The 20,786-nt window shown below is 40.3% G+C and overlaps 1 protein-coding gene across 1 annotated transcript in view; it reads right to left on the bottom strand.

The window, feature by feature from the left end:
* Positions 1-274: 274 nt before the first annotated feature.
* Positions 275-20,786, bottom strand: part of ANP32B (acidic nuclear phosphoprotein 32 family member B) — a 41,229-nt gene continuing 20,717 nt past the window's right edge. Inside the window, exons 3-7 of the mRNA XM_034410814.3 lie at positions 8,753-8,875; positions 7,510-7,696; positions 4,231-4,364; positions 1,981-2,056; positions 275-1,374 (exon numbers count right to left, since the gene is read on the bottom strand). Coding sequence (XP_034266705.1) covers positions 1,301-1,374; positions 1,981-2,056; positions 4,231-4,364; positions 7,510-7,696; positions 8,753-8,875 — 594 coding nt within the window. The 3' untranslated portion in view covers positions 275-1,300. The remainder of the gene's footprint in view (positions 1,375-1,980; positions 2,057-4,230; positions 4,365-7,509; positions 7,697-8,752; positions 8,876-20,786) is intronic.

Raw genomic sequence — 20,786 nt, 5'->3', positions numbered from 1 at the left:
GCTGATTGGCAGGATTGCAAAAAACTATTTAAGAAATTTTAGAAATACATCCTCTGATATTTCATTTAAATAGATTCCAAAATTCACCTTTTGATCAGAACATTACGAACCAAGTGCTACTACTGAGTATATTATTTCTATCGACATTAAGCCAGAAACCTTTACATATGGCAGCTAATTCCTCTGGGCACAATAACAGCTACTATTATCCTATATGCATAGGATTATAATGTTAGTATGGCTTTGAAAAATAAGCTTTTATGACCACTGCAAGTATAGTGATGGAGATGGCCTTTATTGGGATATGCTGAAGAAAGATGATAATGGAAAAGGTATTCTGCTATTTGAAATACTTATGCAAAGTAGCTAAAAATACGTCATTGGCTACAAACAATAATATCTTAATAAGTAAAACATCTAGATAAAAACCTCTGTGAACAGCTAAAATTTTCCAAGCCTGATAGTAGTCATTTACAACCCAGAAGCACATCAACTTCAAAAGTCAAAAGTTTTTAAAATTTACTTACATTGTGAATTGTACTAGTAATAAAGCAATCTGTGAAGCTGGAGAGAAAGATGAAGCAGGGCTTCCTGGTTATTTACTTGCATAGCAAAATAAATTACCTAACCTAAACAACCTTCATAGATCAAAGAATCTAGATTCTGTTTTATTTCACAAATGCAGAATATTCACAATCCTGTCTACTAAAGTTTAAGCAAAAAAAAAGGCACATTTTCAAATCTCTCTGAATATAATAACTGCAAGATTATAGTTTATCAAATAACGTTTATTTAATTCAAGTTCTTAAAAATACTTTTTTCTGTTGTTGCATAAAACATCCTAATGTAAAAAATATCCAACGGCTTAGAAAAGGAAAAAGAAGGCAGGGAAAGCAAAGCATGAAGAGCAGTCCCCAAAACTTCAGGACTCTATTTACAAAGCTTTGTTGCACAGAGATTAAAAAGGGAAGTATAGTCAGTGGGTGGTGTGGAGCCCCTATAGCCAGGACTGGCCCATCACACTTGTTCTTGCTAGGGCAATGGGAAGAGATGAAGGCCTGGGAACTCCCAAGAGGATAAGTGAAGGTGCTAGCCCAAGAAGGCTAGGTCTGTAACCACCTGGAGAAATCAGCTGCAGGGTACAATGGAATGTCACAGGAATAGCCGACTCTTTGGCTTTTTTGAGTGCTGCGCTTGGAGGGGGAGAACTACAGGTGCGTCACACGTGCTCCTCAAGTCACAGATCATCCAAGGGGTACCCCAAGAAATACTGAACAGTCCTTTGGAGACACAGAAGACTTTAATCATCATCTTCCTCCCCTTCATCATCTGTTTCTCTTTTACGCTTTTCACCTTTCTTACTCTCTTCTTCATCTGCAGAATAGAGAAATTATTCTATAATGACTATTCCAAAAACATACAATACATTCAGTTGAATTATCCAACAAGCTTATTACAGGCTCCATAAAGGAAAAGGTTTTAGAAACCTCCCAGAATCGTTTACTATTGACCATGCTGACTGGATGTAGTAACCGTTTTAATTAAAAATACCTGAAAGTGTTTTTTTATCATCTCTAGGTATAGAAAAGCAGCTAATGGTACACATCGTTTTATACAGTTGTGCTAGGAATGACTGCTTCTGGAATCCAGCAGGGATGGTCGCAATGACAATGGCAATCAGGTGACCCAGCTCACTACAACATTGCCATCGCAAGCTGGGCAGCCAAATCACAATCATGACCACAGAGATGTTGCAACAGCCAGAATTTTGAGGACCGAGTGTAGGTCTATTTTTTTCCAAAGCCTTCATAATGGTCGGCAAACAAATGGAAATGGGGTGCATTCCAGTATTGAATGGCCAATAAATCATCATTATTATCATCTTCCAAACTTGCATTGTTATTTCACTGGTACTTTTACCAGTGCTTTTATTTTATGTTCCTGAAAGTAAAAAAGACTGGCATAAAAATTTACACATACCTTCTTCCTTTTCATCGTCATCATCGTCATCATCATCATCTTCATCTTCTTCACTGTCATGGGCAACCTTTTCCTCCTAAAAACAATAATAGGTTTACCTTAGATAGTAAATACCTTTGCTCCTGTTATCATATCTGCTTCCCATTTTCTGATCAGTGGGCAAAACTTTTTAGAAAAACACTGATGTTAATGTATTGTAATCCAGCCTTCAATTGTTTGCTACCATGTTAGTAGCAACCAATGAGAACATAAACAGAAAAAAACCAAGGTTCATTTTTTCAGCTGCTCAGGTATCAGTTTGTTCCTTATTTACATGAACCCGGGGGGGGATTTGGTTGATTTCAGTATTGTTATACTGATGATACCCTATTACAGATAGTCCTCAATTTACAACAGTTAATTTAGTGACCATTCGAAGTTACAATGGTACTGAAAAAAGGTGACATTACCATTTTTCACACTTAACGACTGTTGCAGCTTCCCCAAAATCATGTGATCAAAATTTGGATACTTGGTAACTGATTCATATTTATGACAATTGCAATGTCCTGTCATGTGATCATTTCTGTAACCTGATAAGCAAAGTCAATGGGGAAGCAACAACTATTAATAATTTAACAACTGCAGTGATTCACTGAACAACTGTGGGGAAAAATTAACTTGTCTCACTTAACAACAGAAATTTTGGGCTCAATTGTGATCGTACATCGAGGACTACCTGTATATCTTTTGACCCCAGACCAGCCAAGTAAAGCTGTCAAAGTTCTGTTCCAGTGACTGGAAGCTGTTTTGTGTTCGGAAGGGGAGGAACCATGTCTGCCATGACTCAATCTTACCAAGACTGAGTGGCTGTAGTAGGTATTTGAACCAACCAGATCTGGAAATATTCCTTCTCTAATTTTGGACAGGGTAGAACTTCCCCTTGAAGTTGGTGCACAATCTGGGTGCCTTCCTGTACTTGCAGCACCTGCCTGAAGAGCAAGTGGCAGCTGTGATCATAAAGGCTTTACATAAACGCATCAGGGGTACCAGTTGCTATTTTTCCTAGATCAGGGAGCCCTTCAGATAAGTCACCTAGGGCCACGTCACCTTGCGTTTGACTCGTGCAACAAATATTTTACTAATGTAACACATTATATGGGACTGCCCTTGAAGACTACTAATAAGCTTGATCTGGTCCAGAATCCAGTGTGAGCAGTACAGGGCAAGTATTGGGATGCCAATATTAACACATCTGTTTTGTGAGCTGCACTGGTTGCTAGTTTGCCTCTGGTCACGATTCAAGGTATTGGCTCGCTCTCTCTATAAAAAACCCTATAAAGCTCTACATGGCGTAGATCTGGTTACTTGAAGGCCTACCTGACTCCCGTAGCATCTGCCTGGCTGATTTGATCCTCCAGGTGAGCATTCTCCAGGTTCCACTGATCCACCTATTGGGACCTCAGAAGAGCACCTTCTATAGCAGTGCTTGTCCCCTATAACAAGGTTCCACTCAAAATACAGATGATCCCCACTCTACTGTTGTTTTAGAACAGGGGTGTCAAATTCGATTTCATTGAGGGCCGCATGAGGTTTGTGTTTGACCTTACAGGGGGTAGGGGGACATGGCCAGCTTGACATCACTCATCAGGGGCACCTGTGGTGGCCAAATGCTAAGGCAAAACTTCCCTTAGACCTTCACTTTCCTTCCTTCCTTCTTCCTTCCCCTCTTTCCTTCTTTTTCCTTCCTTCCTTGCTCTCTTCCCATCTTTCCTTCTTTTTATCTTTCCTCTTTCCCTTTTTTCCTTTCCTGTCCCTTCTTGCATGCTCAAATGCAAAAGGGGAAACATTTCTCCTTTTGTTTTATTTTGCTAACCCTTTACCAGCAAAAATGGAGCTTGAGGGGGCCATGTGCAGCCCTCCCCTTTTCGCTGGCAAAGGCATGACGGACCGGTCCTTTGCTTGTTTCCAGGGTGGCCCTGCGGGCCAGGTCTAAGCACCTTGAGTTTGACACCCCTGTTTTAGAAGAGCTGTGAAGATGTGGCTCTTCATCCAGGCATTTGGTAAGGGAAACACTTGCCATCTAACTTCTATGTTTCACTGATTTTATTGTAATTTCTGTTTGATTGTTGTAAGCGGCTCAGAATCATTTGGGGCGCGATGCTATGCTTGTAGTAATACTAGTAGTAATAAGAATAGCTACTCTTGTAATTTGATAAATAAGCATAACAAATTTACTAGAGTAAAGAGAAAACAATATTTTAAACCAACCTCTCCACTAATTTCATCTTCTTCATCTTGTCTTCCTTCATACTCAAACAAATCAGAACAAAATGACTGCCATCCATCATACTCGTCTTCATCCTCATCCTCATATATGTCATCGTCGTCATCATCATCATCATCTGAGAAAGAAGAGTTTTATATATATCAAATAGGGAAGCTGTCATAAAATCACAGTAATATATTATCCTATGAACAACTGCTAAAGAGAGCATATACTGATATCGACCAATGTTTCATAAATTATATCCAGACTTGCAATTTATAAATGAAGCAGTATGAAAGGCAGTATGAGTTTAAAATGTCAGTCTAAAAGAAGATGAGCTAATAATTTGCAATCTATTACAACAGTTTGCCATATTAGTACAGATTCCTTAATATACAGTGGGGCAAAAAAGTATTTAGTCAGCCACCAATTGTGCAAGTTCTCCCACTTAAAAAGATGAGAGAGGCCTGTAATTGACATCATAGGTAGACCTCAACTATGAGAGACAAAATGAGAAAACAAATCCAGACAATCACATTGTCTGATTTGGAAATAATTTATTTGCAAATTATGGTGGAAAATAAGTATTTGGTCAATATTAAAAGTTCATCTCAATACTTTGTTATATATCCTTTGTTGGCAATGACAGAGATCAAACGTTTTCTGTAAGTCTTCACAAGGTTGGCACACACTGTTGCTGGTATGTTGACCCATTCCTCCATGCAGATCTTCTCTAGAGCAGTGATGTTTTGGGGCTGTCGCTGGGCAACACGGACTTTCAACTCCCTCCAAAGGTTTTCTATGGGGTTGAGATCTGGAGACTGGCTAGGTCCCTCCAGGACCTTGAAATGCTTCTTACGAAGCCACGTTTCATCTTCAATGCCCTTGCTGATGGAAGGAGGTTTGCACTCAAAATCTCACGATACATGGCCCCATTCATTCTTTCCTGTACACGGATCAGTCGTCCTGGTCCCTTTGCAGAGAAACAGCCCCAAAGCATGATGTTGCCACCCCCATGCTTCACAGTAGGTATGGTGTTCTTTGGATGCAACTCAGCATTCTCTCTCCTCCAAACACGACGAGTTGTGTTTCTACCAAACAGTTCAACTTTGGTTTCATCTGACCATATGACATTCTTCCAATCCTCTTCTGGATCATCCAAATGCTCTCTAGCAAACTGCAGATGGGCCCGGACATGTACTGGCACAGGGGGACACGTCTGGCACTGCAGGATCTGAGTCCCTGGCGGCGTAGTGTGTTACTGATGGTAGCCTTTGTTACGTTGGTCCCAGCTCTCTGCAGGTCATTCACTAGGTCCCCCCGTGTGGTTCTGGGATTTTTCCTCACCGTTCTTGTGATCATTTTGACCCCATGGGGTGAGATCTTGTGTGGAGCCCCAGATTGGTGGAGATTATCAGTGGTCTTGTATGTCTTCCATTTTCTAATTATTGCTCCCACAGTTGATTTCTTCACACCAAGCTGCTTGCCTATTGCAGATTCAGTCTTCCCAGCCTGGTGCAGGTCTACAATTTTGTTTCTGGTGTCCTTCGACAGCTCTTTGGTCTTCACCATAGTGGAGTTTGGAGTGTGACTGTTTGAGGTTGTGGACAGGTGTCTTTTATACTAATAACAAGTTCAAACAGGTGCCATTAATACAGGTAATGAGTGGAGGACAGAGGAGCCTCTTAAAGAAGTTACAGGTCTGTGAGAGCCAGAAATCTTGCTTGTTTGTAGGTGACTTATTTTCCACCATAATTTGCAAATAAATTCTTTCCAAATCAGACAATGTGATTGTTTGGATTTGTTTTCTCATTTTGTTTCTCATAGTTGAGGTCTACCTATGATGTCAATTACAGGCCTCTCTCATCTTTTAAGTGGGAGAACTTGCACAATTGGTGGCTGACTAAATACTTTTTTGCCCCACTGATTAGGATCTGGATCCCCAGTGCTATCCCTTTGACTGTCGATGTATCCCTAAAAATCTCACTAGGCACTAACCAGGCTCCATGTCCCCAATGGTAATTTTATCTAAACAATCCTTTGCCCACCTATTGAGAAATCAGTAAATTAAGTTTACAACCATACAATTAGGTAAAAGCGATAAAGGGGAACATCACATTTCAGTTTTTCTTCTTGTAAATTGGTGTATTTTGTGATATATCATACAAACCATAATAATTATTCTATGCTTCAAAACTGATCTTTCTCAGTTGACATAAGTACTTTTGATTCAAATACATTGGATACAAAAATCTACATACCCTTGTTAAAATGCCAGTTTTTTGAAATGTAAAAAAATCAGACCAAAATAAATCATGGAACCATGGAACATTTTGCAAAAATCTACATCCAGTCTGACAAAAGCATATGGGAAAATGTGTTATAATCTGATGAGATCAAGGTTGAACTTTTGGCCATAATTCCAAAAAGTATGTTTGGCAAAACAACAATACATGCATCACCAAAAATACATCATATTAACAGTGAAGCATAGTGATGGTAGCATTATGCTTTGGGCTGCTTTTCTTCAGTTGGAACTGGGGCTTTAATCAAGATGGAAGGAATTATGAACAGCTCCAAATATCAGACAATTTTGGCACAAAATCTTTAGGCCTCAGCTGAAGATGAAGAGGGATTTCACCTTTCAACACGACTCAAAGCATACATCCAATCAACAAAAGAATGGCTTCACTAGATCAGAATTTTGGAATGGCCCATTCAGAGCCCATACCTGAATCCAAATGAAAATCTGTGGGGAGACTTGAATAGGGCTGCACACAAGAGAGTCCCTCATAATCTGACAAATTTGGAGCACTTCTGAAAGGAAGAGTAGGCAAAGATTCACAAGGCAAGATATGCCATGCTGATAGGCTGCTACCCCAAAAGACTGGACGCTGTCATAAAATCAAAAGGTGCTTTAACGAAGTATCATTTTAAGGGTGTAGAGTTATGCAACCACGTTAATTGTATATTTCTATTGTTGTTTTCTCTCCTAAAAGATTTCAGTTTGTTTTTTAGTTGAATTTTACAGCTCATGTGTTATATTAAAGGTGGAAAAATTCCGAAGTGATTTATCTTGGTCTGATTTTTTTACATTTAAAAATATGGTATTTCAAGTTTTGTAGACTTTTTATAGCCACTATATGGTGCAGAGAATATTTCAAATTTGGTAAATTAGTTTAATGCAGTGCTCCAAATGACTCAAATGTCATGTTTACATTAGGCCTTGATCATAGCCAAGAATTAACTTTCCAATCTACAATTAATATGATTGAACTCACCTTCCTCATCTTCCTCATCAAAACCATCTACTTCAGCATCTGAATCAGAAGCCTCGTTATCTTCCTGATCAAATCCATCTAGATATGTGAGCTGTGGAAGAAGTGTGAAGATGCACTCTCGGTAATCATTTAGATTTGTTACTTCACAGTTGAACAGGTCAAGGCTCTTCAGAGAGTCCAACTTTTTCTGAATTAAAAATATGTTTTTGTTAGTTTTAAGCATCATTAATATATTGACATCATACACAAACCTGGCAAGATATACTCATAATTTCAGTTTGGATTGGGAGGGAGAGTAAGATAAACAAGCCATGAACTGAGTTGATACAGTGTATTCTTTCATGACATTCCCAAATTAAATTTGATTTCATAATGTAATTAACCTAACATCCCTGAAAAGAACAAGACTTGAATTTTGAACTTATCATATACATTCTCACTTACTCAATATCATAACAGAAAGAAGTTATCACATTTACTAATAAAACATTTTTAAAGAAACCACCCTTACTCAATGTGAATTAATCTAAAGCTATTTCAGTTCATTTAAAGATCCTTTTCTGGTCTTTGTGTGAAAAGAAAAACAAGATCAAGTGATGCCATCTCCCTGATACGTTTTTTTTTTTTTTATGAAGAGTCCCTTCTTTCCTTGCCCATGAGGACACTTCTTTCTATCTTACACTGAACTCTTATATTCTACACTGGATAATAGTAAAAGCAGACTGTGCATAAATATAACTTCCTCCTGTTTTAAAACATTACTCCATGCGAGTTAATATTTTAGGATGATTTCTAACAATAATTGTTGTCTGACTTCACAACTAACCTAAGCAGCTTTAATATTCTGATTTTTGGTGAGGTAGAAAAACAATTTAAGAATTAAAATCTACCAGACAAAGAGTGTCATCTACTCAGAAAGAAACCACATGTATTGACATGAAAACATAATAATCTTGAACAAAAATATAGTATCAATCCTAACTTAGATTATGCCAACAATTGACAAAGAAATGTTACTGTCATACACAAACATTTCAATGCTTTCTTGGATTTAAGATGAACTGGCATCCTTTTATGCCTATAGGAAAGCACAGACCTTTGGAATATATTAGCTCCTGAAATGAGGAATACTTAAAGTTACATATAAAATGTAACACATATGATTTGGACACATTTAGTGTGAGTTCAACATCTATCACTGGTATTAGTATTGTTAACCCCATTGAGACTTTTAATGACATACCAATGGTTCCAAAGTATCAATATCCTTCAGTTTATTTCCACTGAGATTTAAATGTGTGAGGCTAGGAAGTTTTTCTGCTAATACATCAAGGCCTCCAGAAATTCTGTTCTCACTTAGTTCAAGCTGCAATGAGAAAAGAGATACACAGGGGAAATGGCACATTAGCAATAATGTAATTAGAACTCAAGAAGTCTAAAGATGCAGTATAAATAACATTGGTAGCCCAAGCAGTCTTCATTATCAAGTACTAACAAAAAGCAGACTAACAAAGAGATGTTTAAATAATCCAGCTACTTAGCTAGAATGCAGTGCTGCCAGGAATTACATTTTGTTAATTTACATAATAAGAAATACAACCATACAGTCTTGCCGAAAAGATCCAGTCAAGATATACAGGCATGCATGGTAGGTTTTGTAGATGGATTTCTTCAGTGGAATCCCAAGAACTGCAACTTGGTGAAAATTGTCTTTTGGATATTCCTTGTTTCCTTACAGGATTGCAGCTACCTGAATATTGCTTGGAAACAAGTCTATGTTTTAAAATACCGTATTTTCCGGCGTATAAAACGACTGGGCATATAAGACGACCCCCTACTTTTCCTGTTAAAATATAGGGTTTGGGCTATATTCGCCTTATAAGACTACCCGTCTTCCAACACACACCAAATAAAAATTAAAAAACATCAAATTTGATTTCAATATGGTAATTTTAATTCAAATGCTTATGACATGCAGGTACTTAGTAGGAAAGCTGTCACTTATAAAAATATAATTGACTTGGCATGGCCAAGTCAATGTCACTTCTTTGCCCTTTTTTAACCTACAAAACACAACACAACACAACTGGCTCACCCACAATGTAAAAGCAGCTGTGCTAGATCCAAAATGGCCCCTGCAACAAGCAGGAACCTCACACAGCCACAAAAAGCCCAAAAAACCAACTTTCACACTTTACACACACATAATTCCACATAAAGCTTTGTGAGATTTTGTGTGTTTGTGTAGTTAAGAATGAAACGCTACAGAAACACACTAAATCTCAGAAAGCTGAACAAATATTATTTTAATTTATTTTTATTTTTATATAAAAGCAGCTAAATTTAAAACTTCCTAAACTTTAAATGGCTAGGTCTAAAAAAAGAACAACTAAAAAAAAAACCCAATTAATTATTTTTTTTAAAGCTCCCAAAGGGGAAAAAAACTTACCCAATAGAACAGGGGTCTCCAACCTTGGCAACTTTAAGACTTGTGGACTTCAGCCCCCCAGAATTCTTCAGCCAGCTTTGCTGGGAGTTGAAGTCCACAAGTCTTAAAGTTGCCAAGGTAGGAAGGCAGGCAGGCAGATAGAGCTGCTCACCGATGAGCTTGATTGCAGGCAGAGAGATTCAGTTGCTTGCTGATGCAATGGATTGCAGGTATTACAGTAAGCGAAGCAAGGCAGGCGTTGCGACCAGCAGCTAAGGTAAGCAAGCTGGAGGCGGGCGGGGGGGGGGATTTTTGCTATCAGTTAGCAGGCAACTCAGCTGGGATCATCAGAGCTTGGCTCGTCAGAGCCATTTAAAAGAAAAAAAAGGCTCTGATGATCACGCAGCTCAGCTGGACATGGGGGGCAGTGATTTTTGCTACCGGTTCTCTGAACTGCCCGCCGTCATCGTTTCAGCACACCGTATACCAGCTTATAAGATGAACCCGGCGTATAAGACGACCCCCAACTTTTGAGAAGATTTTCATGTGTTAAAAAGTAGTCCTATACGCCGGAAAATACGGTACCATGTTTCCCCAAAAACAAGACCCGGTCTTATTTTCTTTTGGGCCCCAAAATAAGCACCAGGTCTTATTTTCAGGGGATGAATTACCTGCTTACCTTAGGGCCATGGCAGCCAGGCCTCCCATGTCCTGAACCTGTCATGTCATTGCCCGACTTCTTCTGCGGCCACTCATGGCCAAACATCGTGTAGCTCATAGCGTCGGTGACGCAGCTTGCGACAAGAAGCTGCATAGTGTGTTGTGCTGTTGTGCATTAGCGGTTGGCACCAGCACGTGCCACATGGCATCATGCTGCGAGTGGCGGCACTGGCACAATGTGCCATGTGGCATCCTGCCACAAGCAGCGGCAGTAGTGCAACGAACCATGTGGTGTCCTGCCATGAGTGGCATCCAGCCATGAACAGTCACAGAAGTCAAGCAGTGGTAAAACAGGTATAGGGGCATGGGAGGCCTGGCTGCAGTGGTCCTAAGGTAAACAGGTATGGGGGGCAGCTCCACTCCCAACCCTAGCTTGATTTTTACGCATATGCCTTGTCCCACTTTGTACAAGTGGGTGGAGCTTAACTAGGGCTTATTTTTGGGATAGGGCTTATATTAGGCGCAGGTGTGAAAATTGGACTAGGGCTTGTTTTCGGGTAGGTCGTATTTTTGGGAAAACACGGTAATTAGGGTATGTAAGTCTAAGTCAGTTTCTTTTAAGGTTTTATTCTGCAACAGACAAATTTAGAGACGTGTTTCAAATTTGCAGTGTCATGTCTTATCAGCAGTTGCACTAAGACAGATCTAACAATCTTGTTTTCTATTAGGTGATAGAATTGTAGCACTTTAACTGCCTCTTCTCCTGCAGCATTAAACAATTGAATTACTATTTCACCTGAACCTTGTCATTTCCTGTTTAGAGTTGAATAATCACAATGGTGATGTTTATATTATCTGCCTTTTCTTCAGGAACTCAGGATTGCTTATATGGGCTCCCACTACTTTATCCCAACAACAAACTATGAGTAGTGTGGGCTGAGAATGATAACTCTTGTATCTCATTTTCTAAGGCAGTCAGTTACTGAACATATTCTTTCTCTACAAATGTTTCTCACTCTATAGTTTTGTTTGTCTAGGATTTCAGTACGATTTTTCTATCTTCCTTTAACTTCAGTTGCTTTCTCAAACAAAACTGTTCCTTTGATCAAAAAGCAACATAAAATATCATAAAATGAAAGAGATACAAAAGAATTACAGCCATTTCAACAATATATGAAATATTAACATAATTATCGTTTTAGATCAAGCCTAAATTTTATGAGTAAAATCAAGTCATAGTGATATGAGAGGCAATGAAAGTGAAAAAATTTCACTCCATAAAATAATGCAAAACAGTTGTTAAACATGTGTAATCCAACTAGAAATTCAGTATCAGATGAACTTTGCTCTAGAAGAAACAATTATTATTACACTCAAAGGCCAGGCAGTTAAAATGTAATATTATAATATATAAAATGAATCTCTAAAGGATACACCAACATAATCTAGCTGTAGGTTGCTATGCACATATATATCTTCTCTGATTATTCTTCAGTCTTCCTATTTTAGCTATGCTTTTCTGTAGTCTCGCTGATTTTCTTACAATACAAACATTTCTTTCTCCTTGATTTCTTCCATATCTTGATACTCTTCGCTGAGATATTTCTTTACCTTTTTTGAAGTTGGTGTTTGGTTACTGTATGTTTTTCTTGTTGCTCTTTAAACCATGCTTCTCTTATTTTGAAAGCCATTTCAATCTTTTTTCCTTTTGCAATTTCATAACATTTTTGTTTCTCATTCTCACTTATCTCTTTCAAAGATTTCCAAGTAGAGATATGCCAAATTTGTTGATAAAATTTTCACTGCAATTTTATGTTCCCTGATATTGAATTTTGTGCATCTTACTCCTCAAGTTCTCTTTTGCTTGAGTGTACTAAGTCAGATCCTTGTATATTGCATGTCTTCTAGCTGAATGGCACACCTATTTCATTTTAATGTTAACCTCTATAATTCATCTATAATAAATCACACAGCCTCCAGGCACTTGAGCAGAACCTTGACAGCTTAACTTGGCTGACCTGGCTGTCTGGAGTGCATTTTTCCATCTTCTGGTTTCTATTATATAGGCAAGTTGACTCCAGTGTTTGTGCATCCAGGAGTTAAGAGAATAAAAAGGTAAAGGTTCCCCCACACATGCGTGCTTCTCATTTCCGGCTCTAGGGGCAGTGCTCATCTCCGTTTCTAAGCCGAAGAGCCAGCGCTGTCCGAAGACATCTCTGTAGTCATATGGCTGACATGACTAAATGCTGAAGGTGCTATTACCTTCCCACCAAAATGGTCCCTATTTTTCTACTTGCATTTTTACGTGCTTTCAAACTGCTAGGTTGGCAGAAGCTGGGACAAGTAACGGAAGCTCACTCCATTACACGGCACTAGGGATTCAAACTGCTGAACTGCCGACCTTCTGATCGACAAGCTCAGGGTCTTAGCCACACATAGTTTTATTATTTGACATTGGTATTGCCAATAAACATTCCCCCCCCCAGAATTATATTAACCTCCTTAGAATAGAATAACAGAGTTGGAAGGGACTTTGGAGGTGTTCAAGTCCAACCCCCTGCTTAGGCAGGAAACCCTATACCATTCCAGACAAATGGTTGTCCAATCTCTTCTTAAAAACCTCCAATGTTTGAGCATTCACAATTTCTGGAAGCAAGTTGTTCCACTGATTAATTGTTCTGCCAGAAAATTTCTCCTTAGTTCTAGGTTGCTTCTCTCCTTGATTAGTTTTTATCCATTGTTTCTTGTCCTGCCCTCAGTGCTTTGGAGAACAGATTGGCCCACTCTTCTTTGTGGCAACCCCTGAGATATTGGAACACTGCTGTCATGTCACCCCAAGACCTTCTTTTCATTAAACTAGATATACCCAATTCCAGCAACCGTTCTTTATGTTTTATCCTCCAGTCCCATAATCATCTTTGTTGTTCTTCTCTGCACTTTTTCTAGTCTCAACATCTTTTTTACATCGTGGTGACCAAAACTGGATGCAGTATTCCAAGTGTGGCCTTACCAAGGCACTATAAAGTGGTATTAACACTTCACATAATCTTGATTCTATCCCTCTTTATGCAGCCTAGAACTGTGTTGGATTTTTTGGCCACTGCAGCACACTGCTGGCTCATATTTAAGTGATTGTCCACTAGAACTCCAAGATCCCACTCACAGCTACTACTATTGAGCGAGGTACCACATATACTGTACCTGTGCATTTTGTTTTCCTTGCCTAAATGTAGAACCTTACTTTTTTCACTATTGAATTTCATTTTGTTAGATAGCACCTAATGTTCAAGTTTGTCAAGATCCTTCTATATCTTAAGCCTATCTTTTGGAGTGTTGGATATTCCTGCAAGCTTGGTGTCATCTACAAATTTGATGAGTTCCCCATCTATCCCCTTGTCCGAATCATTGATGAAGATGTTAAAGAGTACTGGGCCTAAAACAGAGCCTCGGGGTACCCCACTGCATACTTCTCTCCATGTAGATGCATTTCCATTGAGGACTACATGCTGAGTGCAGTTGGTCAACCAAATACGAATCCATCTAGTGGTGATGCTGTCTAACCCCATTTTTTTTAATCTTATCAAGTAGAAGATTATGGTCTACTTTTTCAAATGCCTTACTGAAGTCCAAGTAAATTATATCCACAGCATTCCACTGGTCCACTAATTTTGTCACTTTGTCAAAGAATGCAATAAGATTTGTCTGGCATGATCTGTTTTTGACAAACCCATGTTGGTTTTTGGTTATTGTTTTGTTTGGTTCTAGGTGTTCGCTAATTTGTTGCTTGATTATCTTTTTCAGAATCTTCTCAGGTATTGAGGTCAGGTTGACTGGTCTGTAATTTCCTGGATCTATTTTTTTTTTCCTTTTTTGAAGATGGGAACTACATCAGCTCTTTTCCAGTCCTCTGGCAGTTCCTCGGTGCTCCAGGATATTTGAAAGATATAGTTCAGTGGTTCCGAGATCACATCTGCCAGTTCCTTCAGAACCTTGGAGTGTAATCAATCTGGTCCTGGTGATTTGAACTAGTCTAGGTGGACAGGTGCTTTTATCATTTTCTTCCCTATTTTAACTTGTGTTCCTAATCTGTTTTTACGATGCTGTTTTTGATAGGTTGGACTGTTTTTTCTTTGTGTAAAGACAGATGCAAAAAATGAGTTAAGCAGTTCTGCTTTCTCCCTGTTGATTGCCACCTTCTTGCCACTTTCTCCCACCAATGAAGCAATCGTTTCCTTGACTTTTTTCTTGTTTTTAACATGTTGAAAACATGTTGACTTTTTTTGTTATTTTTGACTTTTGTCTCAAGCCTTAGTTTATGTTAAGTCTTAGCTTTTCTCACTTCATCTTTGCAGGCTCGGGTTATTTGCTGATATTCTGCCCTAGTTATGTGCCCCTTTTTCCATTTTTTTATACTTGTCCTTATCCAATGTTTACATTCCAATCACCCATTTATAGTTTAACGACTTGTTTTAATAGACCATTCACCAATAGAGTATTAAAAAGGCTTAATGTTAAAGAAAAAAATATGTCATCACCAAGATTTGCATCATTATCTTATTGATGTGAATCACATAAATTCATGCAGATGTATTATTGTAAATTTAACTATCTTGGTTAAGCTACATTGGATGCAATGGATCTGCCAGTTATTGCTGGAGAATATTTGAAGGAAATTTCATTTACAGGTAGCCCTCATTCAGTGAATATTTTACTTAATGACTGTTTGTAGTTACAATAGTGATAAAAAAGTAACTTTGTGACCAATCCTCGCATTTATGACCTTTGTAGATTTCTAAAGCAAAGGAATGCTGAAGTAAGTTCATAGATACGGTTAAGAATTCCTTTCTACATTAGTAAATGTCAGATCCACTGTATTACTAAATGAGAACCACAGGTAGACTTCATTTATGACCACTCTTGGGACCAGCAACTTAGTCACTAAGCAAAGTGGTTACTAACTGGGAAATTATGTGTAACTGCTTTCCAGCTTGAAATTGATGAAAGCTGGCTGGGTGACTTTTAGTAAGTCACACTCTTAGCCTAACCTACCTCACAGGGCTATTGCTGTAGGTCACAAGTGTCAAACTCGCGGTGTCACATTGCCATCACGTTATGTATCGTGACATTTTTCTCCTTCGCGGAGCTGGGGTGAATGTGGCCTGTGCATGACTCTCTCCCTCCCTCCCCTCTCTTACTTCACTATTACTATTATTAGGCAGAGAAGCCACCTCCATTATGCATGTAATTCTATCTTTACTTCCTGATGACCCAGCAATATCCCACAAGTTAAAAGCATCTGAAGAGAGCTCAGAGAGTGGATAGTATGACAAGTAGTCCTCAACTTACAATCATTCGTTTAGTGATCAAAGTTACAATGGCACTGAAAAAATTGACTTATGATCATTTTTCACTTATGACCATTGCAGGATCCCCATGCCAACTAAAAACACAAGACTACAGTAGCTTTAGTTTGTCCACATACTTATTTGTTGGAGAAAAGACTAGCATTCCTCAGACTACGATAGTTCAAACAGACACAATGAAGCACGCAAAGCCCTATTTATTTATTTATTTATTTATTTATTTATTTATTTAATTTGTATACCGCCCTACTCCCGAAGGACTCAGGGCGGTGAACAGCCATAAAATAAAATATATAAATACAAAATTTAAAATAGAAATAAAACAAATTAAATAATTTGGCTGAACCATTTTAAAACCCCAATAATTTAAAACCAAATTTAAAATTCCCATTTAAAAAGGGGAAAATTTAGGTCAGGCCAGCTTGATGAAATAGAAATGTCTTAAGCGCGCGACGGCAGGTACGCAGATCCGGGATCCTCCGTACCTGATTGCCTTAGTGCAATCAGTATAAAAAGTTAATATACAATGCACTTTGACTCACCACTCCAAATCTAAAGCAAGCAAAGTTTAGAATATGGAAAAGCCTAGTAGTTCCTAGAATTGCATTTAGCCTCTTCTTTTGAAGGAATGTTCATCAAGGAAGATAGAAGATCCCTCAGGAAGCATATAATGGAGAAATCCACTTAACTTCAACATTCCCCTCTAACATGGAATATTTCAGAAATGGATAGTTGCTTGAAGTGTTTCACAAATTGCTACATTAAGGGATGCAGAAACATACACTGCAGAATTTACTGGGGAACAGACTTTCAACAATAACAACCAAAGACTTTATAGTACATTTTAAGTGGCAATAAGTACTGGGGGAAGAAAATCTTGAAATGACCAAATAAAAGAAGGGACATGGAGAGAACAAACAAGATTGATAGCTCTAAATTTTATCCAAACTGCCAGGCAAGGAGCTACATTATAAAAGTCAGGGAAAGATCCGCATGATATACTTGAGCATCATTCAGTCAAACTGCTAGGAAAGGAGCTACATTATAAAAGTCAGGGAAAGATCTGCATGATATACTTGAGCATCATTCAGTCAAAAAAAGTTCCTCCTGCCTGGCAATGAAAAGTACAGTATCTGAAAAAAAGAGACAAAAGCACTGGCAATCAGGGTTGCTAGCCATCAAGAGGCAATCAAAGGACTTGTGCACTGATATAATTACCATAGCAATGGGGTGCTGGGGTGAAGGAAATATATACAAAACTAATAAACTACAAATATATCTAAAAATATTTAAAATATTTAAATGATACCAGGTTATGTCCATTTTCTTGCAGAAAATACTATATTGGTCATTTTTTGCAGCAACAAGCTAGTCCACTGAGGATGTTTCCCATTCACAGGTATAATGTTGGAAAATTAAGGCATCCATCTGGGTGCTGAGTGACTTTATTAAATTACATTAACTTCCATGAGAAATGGAATCTAGGTCCATGAATAGGAAAAGAGTACCTTTTGTTTGTTGACACACTGAACGAGCTGAACAAAATGTTATGTTGCACAATGCAGCCAATAGTCAACATGGTGTAAATGTGTATACCAAACAGATACAGACATACAACCATACTCATACATTGTAACATATTATATAGAAACAAGTAGCTCCAGGATCCATTCAGGGAAACCATTCCCCCCCTCCACACAACAAAATAAGCTAATCTGAAATGTGACTATCCTGAATTTATTGAGCTAGATATTATTTGATGAGTTGCAAAGATCTATTAGCTTCACTTCATTATCAGTTTTGAGGATGACAAAATAATCAAATCCAATTCACATCTGAGAGTCTGGTACTTGATCATACTTTCTTTTTGAGCAAAACTTCATACATCTATGCGGAACTGGGAAGGATAAACAATAAATACTGCAAGGCTTGAATTCTATGGCATACCCCATAGCTATCGAAGTTGAGACTAAGACTCTGTAGTGTAGGATTTCCATCCTTGGGGAGCAACTGCCAGTGGGAACTGAAGTAGCGATCCTGGAGATTATATGCTAAAAATCAAAGATGATATTTAGGAGTATTTCTGAAAAGTCTATTGTAAAAAGACAGGAGGCAGCAGTTTTGAGAAATGTTACCTCATGTTGCACATTAGCTTATAGCAACTGTAATGCTAGAGAAGGGCAATTTAATTCCAACAATGGGTTTTATTTGCAGCAGAGACACTGCTACTGGCTATCATGATTGCCACTCTCATGCAATGTTTTGGATTATGACTTTCTCCATAGCATTAGCTGTACTCTAGAAGAAAAATACTTCTGTGATGAGCAGATCTTCCATCATGTTCTGAACCTCAAGAGACACTGTAGCAGCGGAGAGCAACAACTCCTTTTAATGTGGTCAGCCACATAGGCAGCTGTGTTATATTCAGTGATGTTCATCTGCTGCTTGGAGATTTGGGAGGCCTCTGCTAAGAAAACGGAAGCAAGGTCTCATTTATCATCTAGCATATACAGTAGAAAATAGGTCATCTTTTCACAAAGAAAAATCTGATATTAGCCATTATAGGCTTGGAAATTCCATTCTAAACAATAACCTTGTTGTGAATTTAAAAAATATGAAAAGTATTCATGTTCTTCTTTATCAATGAGGGCCGTAAGACACTTTGCACTAAATTTGTATGTGCAACCTCAACTACCAGTGATTTGAAGGCCAAATGCCAGAAAAAAAACTGCTACCTCTTTTAATGCAACAGCTTTTTGGTTGGAAGAATAGAGGCTGATGTTTGCCATACATTTTTTACTGATTTCAACAAAGCCAGAAGATTAGCAATATTTCTGGCTTATAAGCATCTGAAAATGGGCTTTGCCTTACCTGAAAGCCCTTTCTGATTGCGGTGGGTCCGGTGGTCCTCTTCCATGGGGAGTGCTCTTCCGATGACGTCGGATCGGGTCTGCTAGCTGAGAAGCTCCTCCCTTCCTGTAGCCTCCCAGCTTTCTGATGAGATTCGATTTGTAGCAGACCTACACGGTGAGCTGCAAGAAAGGAAACAGGACACCAGAACCCCGCCGAATCGGCCCTGGGCATAACAGGGCGGGGCGGACCACCGGACCCACCGCAATCAGAAAGGGCTTTCAGGTAAGGCAAAGCCCATTCTCATTGAACGTGGGTCCGGTGGTCCTCTTCCATGGGACATACCAAAGCGTGAAACTATAGGGAGGGAGTTGCCCTGGCCGATGAGGAGGTCCGCTGGAGGACCTGTTGGAGTACCCTACGCCCAAATGCTGCATCCGCAGATGCAAACTGGTCTAGTCGATAATGCCTAATGAACGGGGTAGGGGACGACCAGGCCGCAGCCCGGCAGATTTCCTCCAAGGAGGCTTGGGTGGCCCAGGCGGCCGAAGTGGCCGCACTGCGGGTGGAATGGGCCGTGATCCTGGGTGGAACTGGCAAGGCCTGGGACCCGTAAGCCGTGGCTATGGTGGCCCTAATCCAACGCCCCACTGTAATGGATGAGACTTTTTGGCCCATACTAGATGGCTGGAAGGAGACTAGAAGGGATTCTGATCTCCGAAAGTCAGATGTCCGATGGATGTAGATCCGAAGGGCTCTCCTCACGACCAGGGAGTGCCAGGCTCGTTCTAAGGGCAGGCTAGGACGTGGACAAAAATTTGGAAGGACTAGTTCCTGTGCCCTGTGGTAAGGGGAATTCACCTTAGGGAGGAACGTGGGGTCCAACCTAAGTACCACCCGGTCAGGATGAAAAACGCAGAGATCAGCCCTGATGGAGAGGGCTGCCAACTCTGAAATCCGCCTGGCCGAGGTTATGGCCAGTAGGAAGGCGACCTTATAAGACAGGAAACGTAGGCCCACTGACCTTAGGGGCTCGAAGGGAGCCTTCGTGAGGGCGTCTAGCACTAAGGGCAAATCCCAGGAGGGATATCTGTGGATAGACCCCGGGCGAAGGTTGGAAGCCCCCCTGAGGAAGAGGCGGATGAGGGAACGACTCGAGAGGGAATGTCTAGAACCGCAACACAAAATGGTGGATAGGGCGGAGACCTGCCGACGGAGCGTGTTAGGGGCCAGGCCTGCCTCAAAGCCGTCCTGCAGAAACACCAGTACCTGTACCGTGGAGGCCGACGTAGGGACGATGGAGCGGTGGTTGCACCATGACACAAAGGAGCGCCAGGTGGAGTCGTAAATCCGTGTTGTTGACGGGCGTCGAGCCGCTTGGATAGTGTTGGCGACCCGAGAAGGAATCTTGGACTTCTTCAGCAAGCTCCGCTCAACCGCCAGGCGGTTAGCTGAAGCCACGCCGGATCCGGGTGCAGTAACGGCCCTTGACGAAGAGTCACTTTGTCTCGAGGAAGACGCCAGGGATGACGGACGGACAGGGCTTGGAGGTCCGCGAACCATGGCCGACGGGTCCAGAACGGGGCAATCAACAGGAGCTCCGCCCGGAGGAACAGCATCTTTCTGATGACTTTGGGAATGAGAGGCAGAGGCGGAAAGGCATAGAGGAGGCCGGCCGGCCAGCTGCTGTGTATTGCGTCCACTGCCTCCGCCCCCGGCTCCGGGTAGCGAGAGAAGAATCTCTCTGTCTGGCGATTGGCTCGAGTGGCGAACAGATCCACCACCGGGAGGCCCAGGCGGTCGGTGATCATCCGAAACAGGCCCGGGTCGAGGGCCCACTCCCCTTGGTCCACTGACTCCCGGCTGAGCCAGTCCGCCTGGGTGTTCGTCACGCCCGATATGTGAGATGCCCGGAGGGACCTCAGGTGAGACTCCGCCCAGGCTCCCAGACTCTCGGCCTCCTGCATGAGGTGGCG

Source organism: Pantherophis guttatus, chromosome 2 (assembly GCF_059756535.1).
Source record: "Pantherophis guttatus breed Tessera chromosome 2, ASM5975653v1, whole genome shotgun sequence".
Taxonomy (NCBI): Eukaryota; Metazoa; Chordata; class Lepidosauria; order Squamata; family Colubridae; genus Pantherophis; species Pantherophis guttatus.
This window is presented reverse-complemented; position numbering and strand designations above follow the sequence as displayed.